At 33.2% G+C, this 9,933-nt stretch overlaps 1 protein-coding gene across 4 annotated transcripts in view; it reads left to right on the top strand.

Moving 5' to 3' along the window:
• Positions 1-9,933, top strand: part of LOC132756832 (striatin-interacting protein 1-like) — a 33,461-nt gene continuing 23,528 nt past the window's right edge. For all 4 annotated transcript variants that reach the window (XM_060747976.1, XM_060747975.1, XM_060747974.1 and 1 more), the window contains exons 1-2: positions 1-134; positions 4,270-4,339. In XM_060747976.1, coding sequence (XP_060603959.1) covers positions 60-134; positions 4,270-4,339 — 145 coding nt within the window. In that variant the 5' untranslated portion in view covers positions 1-59. The remainder of the gene's footprint in view (positions 135-4,269; positions 4,340-9,933) is intronic.

Here is a 9,933-nt window from a genome sequence, read left to right as displayed (position 1 = left end):
TTTAGTGCCGTGCAACCATTATCAATTGTCACGAATTGTAAAATAAACGATGAATCAAAATGGCTGAAAGAAAAGAAGGACTACCAAAATTACGCGAAATACTTCGTCGTCAGCGGGATGACACGGATATAATGGTAATAAAACGTTGACTTGAATATCATTTGTATTATTTATATTCCCTTTACTTTGTATATTGATTGCATTGGCAGACACACTGACTTTTCCATTTGAATTGTAACAGTAATCGGGTGACGATCATTCGGGTAAATTTATAATTTAGCCCTCATAGGATTTCTAAGAAGGCACAAAGGACCTCTTGATAACAGTGTACAGTACTATAATATCTTTTTCGTTCACACCCCCTAGCACCGGCTTGAGCGGTACTCAATTCTCAACACTTTATAGTGTTGGCATCAATGATCCCAAAGGACCAGAAAATATAACAACACTGAAGTGAAGTACGGGGCAACTTTTTACGGCTGCCACACGGCACTTGACACCTGCTGTTGTGAAGTACAAAATAAAACATTTTGAATAAATTGTAACAACCAAATTAGGTTCATACATTTACAAGTACCCAACTTTTAGTTTAAATTTTACAGCCCTAGAGCTCTAGTGTTAAAAGATTTTAATAATTTATATGTTGCGGATTACATATATGGTCGTTCTTCTGCTATTAGCATTGTCATGTGACTTTACCAGCAGTGAACCGCACCAGGATAAAGTGGTGAAAGATGTAAATAAAAGCACCGGTGACCAAAATCGGAGATAGCTTGAAAATTTTTCAGAAATTCTAAAGAAATATTTTTTACGCCGAGCATTAATATGCGCCGAGCATTGGTCCAACCACTCTAGTCTCAATATTTCAACTGCAAGACCGAACAATTTTATAATCTGATATTTCATAGATGTCTTTATTTAGGGTGACCATCGTCTTAGTATATGATAAAAAGCGCACAATTTGTTGGGCTAAACGTAAACCTGAAATATCTTCAGTGACCGGGTTTTAAACTCCAGACCTCTTAATTACAAGGCAGACACTCCTGTATGGGATATGCTAGATACTGTCTTTCTGTCTGTAATTGATTGCTAGTCAATTCTGCAGGCATGCAAATGAAACACTAACTTATAAGCATGGTCATTATATTTTTTACCCAAGCACCATTATTCTTAACCTGAAAAGTCCTCAGGTGGTGACATAGTTTGGAACTCCTGACCTCTGGATTACAAGGCGGGCACTCAACCATGTCGCTGAAGGGTTAACATAATGGCAAGGCTGTTAGAAATGGCCTACACCTGTAATCACTTCAGTGTTTACCTAATTTGTTTATGTTTCCGCATCACAGCTTTGAATGTGAGGTTATCAACAGTTGAATACCTGACTGATAAACAAGTCAAACGAAATAGCCGATTATAGTTATTAAGCTGTACATTTTTTTTCACACCTTCTGCATAGATCTGCAAGTGTCCTTATTACCACAACATTCTTTTATTTCGTCAAGGTTACATTTGTAAAAACAGACATTACAATAAATGAATAATCATGTAAATAAATACATATGTGGGTATCAAATAGAAAACAGCTACATGTTTTACATCGAGTATGATAGATAATCAAGTGAAAAATAGTACATGTATACAACTAGAAACTTTTTTTTTTAACCTTAAAACTTAAAAATAAAGAGTGGGGACAGCGATATTTAATTGTCCATTTTCTATAGAAGATAAAGTGAAGCACATGGAAAGCTGTTACTATGGAATGTCATTGACTGTCTGAGTGAAATACTATTTCATAAAGTAAAACTAATGTGTAAATTTGTTCATGATGTACGCTATAAATAAGATTTTTTAGGATTTCGCTGTTTCTACTTTCAAGAAGTTCTTGGTATTTAATGACATTTATATAACTGTGAAAATAATTTGGAATAAGCAGCTTTCTTTTTACCGTGAAATAGTTACAAATCATCAAATAATGGAATTCAGGGCACTAGACAACTTTTGGGGACAGGTACCCATACCCTCAGGAAGGGGAATTTTGCGTCATTTTAAGACAAAAAGGGGAATTTTAAGCCATATATGAGTTCTTTAAATTTAGGTTTTACATTAACTCTTGGCACAATTTCCTACCATTACTTACAATAGCTAGTATATTTATTACTATAGACCTAACAAATAAAACATATAACATGAAGTTTTTCTTGAGATAGGCTATCTCATTATTTTCTTTATTGCTTTGTTATTGCACTTGACTGACTCAGACATCAATCAGAGCTCCAGATATATGTTTTTGGCCAAGGGTTTTATACCCCTCAAATTCTAAAGTGAGGGGTAAAATGCAAATTCTGAAAAACGTTAGGGTTATATTAAAATCTATAACAAGCATAATGCATTTTTGTTTATGATAAAAAATTAAAACTGACAGTTGTTTTTGTTGTTGTTGTTTTTTTTTAAAAAAAACTTGTACAACAAAAATTGAATCAGTGCAACAAGCTCTGGAAAGGCAGACTTTCCTAGGCAAGGGTATGTTGTACCCAAGTTATGGAAACACAGGAAAATTATTTCCTATTATAGTCATTAATTGTTTCTTTATTTTTAAAGTTAAAAATGTATCACACTATTTTGCAATCTGCACTGGTCAGTTCTTAATCTATTTTCTACATATTTCTGCCTGTTCTTTAGATTGAAACAATTATAACAATGAGAATTGAAATAAGAATTAAATAAAAATAAACAAGAAAGTTACATGCCTTTTCTAAAAAAGGGTTTGGTTTCAGAGAAAATTGTCTGTAACTGTAAAACTGGGTACGAAAATATTTGAGTACAAAACTGCAAGAGAAATACGTTTTTTCCACAGGCAATCGGTGCGTGGCTAGGATAGTATACATGTACATGACCACGCCCACTTATTTTTTTATAAATATTTTTTTTTCTTATTAATAAAATATTTTTTTATTCAAAATGTTTTTAAAATATCTTATTTTCAATAAATCAACAAAGAAAATTTGTTTTTAAAAAAATTCATCCATATATACTATATTAATAGTATATTATGGATGAATTTTTTTAAAAACAAATTTTCTTTGTTGATTTATTGAAAATAAGATATTTTAAAAAAAATTTGAATAAAAAAATATTTTATTAATAAGAAAAAAAAATATTTATAAAAAAATAAGTGGGCGTGGTCATGTACATGTATACTATCCTAGCCACGCACCGATTGCCTGTGGTTTTTTCCAACATCAACTGACAGAAATTAAAATAGTTTTGTTTATTAACAAGCAAAATATGACAATGTATGTCTATTCTCTAAACAAATTGAATATAAGGTAAACTCCTACAATGATTATCTGCCACATTAATTTTGTCAATAATTTTAGGAGAGTTACCTCCCTTCTACATTTCTCACTTCCTGCTACTTTCGGTTTTAACATACAGCGTTGTTGACAACTGTAATTTAGTTTTCAATCCATTGAAAGTTAAACAGAAATATATTTTATTTTTATGAAATGAAAACATCACTTTTTTTGTTAGCCTAAATATCAAACATTTATTCTACAATTTTTTTTTAGGGGAATTTTCTGCTGAAATAGGGGAAAAAAGCACATGATTTTGAGAGGGGAATGGGGCCGATATTCGGCCCCAAAAATGGCCAAACGAGTGCCCTGGAATTCATCACCTAAGTCATTTTGCATAGTGGACACTTTCTATTAAAATACAGGATATGACAATGATACAGAAAAAAAATGCTAAAAATGTATTAATTGTTCAGAAAAAAAAATTCTTTTGACATGACTTTATCATAACAATCTAGCTATGAAAAACATTATATTAAAATCGCAAATAAATAAATCAATACTGAATAGTACTTTTCGCATACGAAAGTCCTTTTTACATATACTAGGCATACTGATAAGTAGCATGTTAGGCCTTTCTACACACATAATTCTTTATTGTTTATAATATAACTGAATTCAATTTTTAAAAAAAAAATACTTATAACATTATTTAAACATTTTCTGTAACAGAAAAAGAAAGGTAAAGTGATAAAAAAGATATGAAATTAATTTTTAAGTTACAGTTTTTTTATACCATTAAAAACTTTGTTTTTGGAAGGGGCAAATGTCTGCCCTTCCAAAATAGAGGACGTGACAAATGTCTGTCCTGAGACAAAAAAGGGGAGGCAATGGTCAGAGGGGGCAAATGTCTATTTTCCTTACATCCCTCTTATTTATTATAAGACTGCTTTATGTTTATCTTATTTCTTTATAGAGTACTGGTGATGAAAATGACCTAGAATTTCAGTATGATGATGCAGACAACTTACAGGCAGAAATTGCAGGTGATAATATTTATATATATATTTGCATGTATAAGCCAGTGAAATATATTGGCATTGTTAATTTAAAAGAAATTCTAGAGTTGTTATTTCTTGTGCATTGATAACATTATTTTGTAATGTGCTCCATGCAATCTTGAAAATTTGTAGTTTTATGTAGTTGACATGCCTAAATTTGAATTTGGAATGGTTCTTTGATATTATAAAAAGGTACAGAAATTTTGCAGATCTAATGACAATATAACATTATTATGATCAGCTTTGCATCACATTATAGTGATCTTTAAACAATAGAAAATATAAACTACTCTAATGTTTGTTTGAAAGATTTATTTTTAATTTGTAATGTTTTGTTTTTTTGGATACAAAATAAAATGCTTTGTAAGTAAGTAAGTAAGTAAGTAAGTAAATTGTTTATTATAGTGACATTGTGCATTTATCATTTCACATACATTATAAGAATACATACAAAAACACCCGGCCCATTGGACCTATAAGTCACCTTATTATATATATACAAATATACAAACTGTGAACAGTACATATCTTTTAAAATGGAACATTTAAATGAGATTAAAGTTGCTGCTCGATCTGTAAATTACAGTATCACATTTCAGAAAATGGACAGTCAATATATCATCATGTTGTCACTATTGGCTAGTTAAAAGTCAATTACCTATTATACAGAAAATTTCTCCTTATCACATATGCTTTAACAAGAAATTTTATTATTTTGTTCTGGTGATTTTTAATGAGAAATACTAATTTTTCCGTGTTTGTCATGTTGTTATATACATCATTTATAATAATGTCATTAAATGTCATTGATCTTATATCATTATATACTGGGCACACAATTAAGAAATGAGTTTCATCTTCAATTAATCCTGATTGACACAAAGTACATTGTCTTTGATTTGGCGCTTCTCCTATATATCTTCCGGTTTCTACACGTAAGGGCAGAATACCACACCGAAATTGTGCATAGATTGAGCGTTCATTTCTTTTAAGATTTAGTGACAAATAGCTTTCACCTGAAAATTGAGTCTTAAATGTTTTGTAAGTCCGTAATTTAGGGACCTTTTCATAGTCGATTGTCCATATATTTGCATAATACTCGAAAATTTTCAATTTAATATAATCCATATTCACTGTTAATTTATTGTCAAAGTGGTTGGATAAGTCTAACTTAGACATAATGGTTTTCACTTCACTGCACCAGTTACTTGTTGCGCTTGATTTATCGTAATCCATATTAAACACTCGTTTAGTAATCCTATCATCACTTAATTTAACCAGTCTATTCCAATATCGGACAATACAAATCCATCTTCTATAGGCGCACGGTATCCAACCTGTTTCTCCCAACAATGCTAATTTAGGTGTAAATCTGTGAACGCCTAAGAAGTAACGAATCGCACGATGTTGTACATTTTCCGCCGCTTGAAAATGTTTGAAACCCCAAACGGAAGCACAGTAATCCAAAATAGGAACAACACATGAGTAATATAATTTTTCAAATGTTTTAAATCCACAATGTTTTAGCCCATGTACTTTTGAAAATAAGGCTGCCAAGAGCCCGTCCTGCGCTTTTTGAAAGTGTTTCACAATTGTAGTTAAAGTCGTGTTTTTCATGGAAAATAACACCAAGGTATTTATATTTGTCGACTGTTTCAAGATAATTAGCTCCGATTTTGAATTGGTAATCACTGCGGTTCGTTCGTCCTTTCCGGAAGTGTATTATCTTGGATTTTTCGCAGTTAATCAAGACTCTCCAACGCTTGCACCAGTCGTGCATTGTATTCAACATTGTAGATTTTCTTCAGAATTGGCAATCAAGACTATATCGTCTGCATATAGTAGCATTGATATTGATGTGTCCCCCACCTTGACTCCTAGGTCAAGGTCGTTGATTTCCCTAACTAAGTCATTAACGAAGATAGCAAAAATTGTCGGCGATAAATTGCATCCTTGTTTCACACCTTTTGAACAAATGAACCAGTCTGTGAGTTTATTATTAATGCGCACACATGACGTTGAATAATTGTATATACTTTTCACTGAATTATATATTTTACCATCAATTTTATTCAAGAGTAGTTTATATAGCATCATGTCTCTATCGATGAAATCAAAGCATTTCTTGAGGTCAATAAACGCTGTCATTACGGACGTATTATTCCTTATAATGCTATCTAATGTAAAGATGTGATCCTCACATGAGCGATCTGCTCTAAATCCATTCTGTTCGTCGGCTAAAATATCGTGTTCGTTCAAATAAACCGTAATTCTTTTGTTAATGAATGCACTATATAACTTGCTTATGCATGATAGTAGACTGACCCCTCTATAATTCATAGGTAATCGTGCGTCAGTATTTGAGTCTTTCAAAATGGGACAGATTATTGATTTTCTCCAGGGTGAAGGTATAATTCCAGTATCCATAATTAGTTGAAATAATTGCTGCAAGACCGCTATTATGCTAGGAAATTTAATTACAGCGTACGGGATCATATCATAACCGGATGCAGATCTTGATTTCGCTTGCATGACTATGCTAGAAAGTTCTTGAATTGTAATATTTCCATTCAGTTGTGTATTGGGCGTGTATAAAGGGTCCAACATGTCTAACTCGATTAATTGTTTATGAATCTTTTTCTGACTGAAAAACTCTTCGTCAAAATCACTGCCATTTTCACCATTGTATAAGTTTTCAAAGTCACATTTCCATTTTTCAAAGACTCGATTTTCGTCGGTAATGATATCTCCATTTTCAACTATCTCAACAGGTATATTTTTATTCTGCCTAGGTCCTAATCTCCGGATTTTATCCCAAAAGTCGTTAGGATTATTTGAAGATAAACCTTCTATTTCTAGGGCGATTGATTCACGATACTGTCTTTCTGCTCGTCTTAGTGTTTTATCAAACATATTTCTTGCATCAATATATTCCATACGTAAAGCGTTACGAACGGATTTTATGTCTTTACATTTCAAGTATGCCCGTTCTTTAACATTCATATTGTTCCAAAGCTGTGACAAATTTTCATCCCAGAACGGTTTTTTGTTCTTGAATCGTTTGCTTGTGTGCTTTGATGAACTGTATTTTGGCACTGTATTATTCATTTCGGTTATAAGTGTCTCACAAAATGTGTCGTAAATTGTGTCAATATCACACTGTGTTTCTCGGCAAAGTTCAATTCTAGTAATTATATTTATCAATGCTGTCCTAGAAAGTTCGCTCCCCATAAAGTCTGAAGGTATCCTATTTAAGTTGAAACGTGTCGGATTAATAATATTCTTGCTACTAACGTTATCACAGTCTTTCATTGTAACGGTATTTGACACGCTAAACTCCGTTAATATCATACAATGATCTGGTAACCGCGACCTTTCACCTATTAATCCGTGTAATCCATATTTGTCAACAATAGACTGAACAGTTTGCACACTAAAATTCGAGCATATCTTCAAAACATCGTGTGGTACACATATGTAGTCAACAACAGATTTTCCTTTTCGTGATATGGATGTGAAATTGTCGTCTGCAGCGTCGAATCTACCATTAAGAACACAAAATTTTGCTTCACATAAGAATTCTAAAAATTCATGACCATGTTGATTTACTGTAAAGTCTAGAACTTGTCTGTTTGGTAAAGAGTCTACTCCACTGATACTATCCGGAAGTGAACCTATCCGTGAATTATAATCACCCACTAAGAATAATGCGTCACTGTCACTATTTAAATATACCTGTGCTAACAAATGCGAATAAAATCCCTCGGAATCTCTTCCTCTGGTCGAATTCTCTGGCGGCAGATAACATGCGCATACGACAAATTCATAATCACACGATTTGTGAACAAATTTAACAACTAAAATTCCGTCATACGATTTATCTATAACATTTAATTCGTACTCTTCACAAATAGAGTTTTTCACTAGTAAACCTACTCCCCCAGAAGCTTTAGGAGCGTTCCTGTGTAATTCCGTTCTATTATGTCCAAACCATGTATAATTCAATACATTTATTCCATCGTTCCCCTTTAAGTGCGTTTCGCAAATTGACACAATGTCAGCATTAACGGATTCAATTATACCCGACCTAAGCTCACTATTATCATTTGTCCAACCACACACATTTATGTGTGCCAATTTAACTATGCCATTGAGACGGGGTCCTTCCTATTTCTGTTTATCATCTTGTTGTACTCTGTGCATGATACGTCCATTTGCATTTACCCTTAACGTGTTGCCTTGTGGTAATTCCTTTAAAATAGCTCGCGCATTCATTTCAATCAGTCTTTCAATACGCGACTTGTAACTCTTAATGTAAACTTCTTTATATCTGTCTATATCTTTAAGTGCCATTTTATGCCTCAGCACAAGTATTTTTTCGTCGACATTTTGAAAGCTTATTTTGACTAACGGTGGGCGGTTAACGTACCGTGTCGGAAGCCGCGATACACTAGTAATAAGAACATTCAAAGAAACATCATCGCCTAAAGCACTTATCAAGTCATGTGCTACCGCCATTAAATCTTCCCCCTCAGTGTATTTTATACCACTTGCCGTTACCGTTAAATCTGGGTCATCGCTTGGATTAAACTGTCCGTGTTTGTGTTGATCCGTGCTATCACGTGACTTATTTTCATCTGTCTGGCGTGAACTTGTCGTCTGCTCTATTGTAGTAATCCGAGACTGCATAGCTTGAACAGTTTTCGCGACTTGTTCTAAACGATAACTCTCTCGGTTGATATCCATTGACAACTCGTCACGTAAGGCCCGTATTTTCGTATCGATGCTCTCCATCAGATCAGATCGGAATTTTTCTAATTTCGATTCGAACATACGTTTCATGCTATCCTGACTTTTCTTAATATCCATAACTGTCTCTAGTAACAAGTCCAATTTAGTACTTTCACTCGTACCTGTTTTAAATAATTCCTTAGTATCCTCTTGTTTCGAAGACATTGTAGAAGTTGGGTTCTTTCTTACTATATCGCTAAAAGAAGCCATACTTTGCATCTCCTTGTTGTTAGCACTAGCTTTGCACTTTATATTATTTCTCTCCACTTCACAATGTTGAGAGTCAAATAGAATAGCATGTGTCTCATTCAATATTTCACTTACATTCAAATGCTTTGTTTAATTCCACCTTGGTGTGTCTGTGGCCGTTAATCTCTGACTAAAAACCCCTTGGCTGTCACAGCTGTAGGTTAGATTATTCAGCCAGCTTATGGGGTGTCAGTGGTTATACTCAGGTGTCTGTTTGTGCCTGAAATAATGCACTGAGGGTCACCAGAGGTCTTCCTCCAGTATAAAAGCTGGAACAGGGATTTTTTGGCTTATTTTATAGCCGATTTTGGCCCTTTTTGGGTCATATTCCCAATTGAAAATAGTATATTATTTTCCAAATCCACAGGAAAATATTCCCAATTGAAAGTTACAAAAATAAAAATATTGAATAAAGACTTCTAAAACCTTTGAAAATAAGGGCTTCTTCACTGTTATAGTGTTTAAATGTTTGAAGATGCCATCCTAGACAGTGATTGTTTGCATTCATTTAATCAATGCAAAATTTCAGTCATGCATTT

This window comes from Ruditapes philippinarum, unplaced genomic scaffold (assembly GCF_026571515.1).
Source record: "Ruditapes philippinarum isolate M1 unplaced genomic scaffold, ASM2657151v2 ctg598_1_1_1_1, whole genome shotgun sequence".
Classification (NCBI taxonomy): Eukaryota; Metazoa; Mollusca; class Bivalvia; order Venerida; family Veneridae; genus Ruditapes; species Ruditapes philippinarum.
Note: the sequence above shows the minus strand (reverse complement) of the source record. Positions and strands in the feature narration are given on the sequence as shown.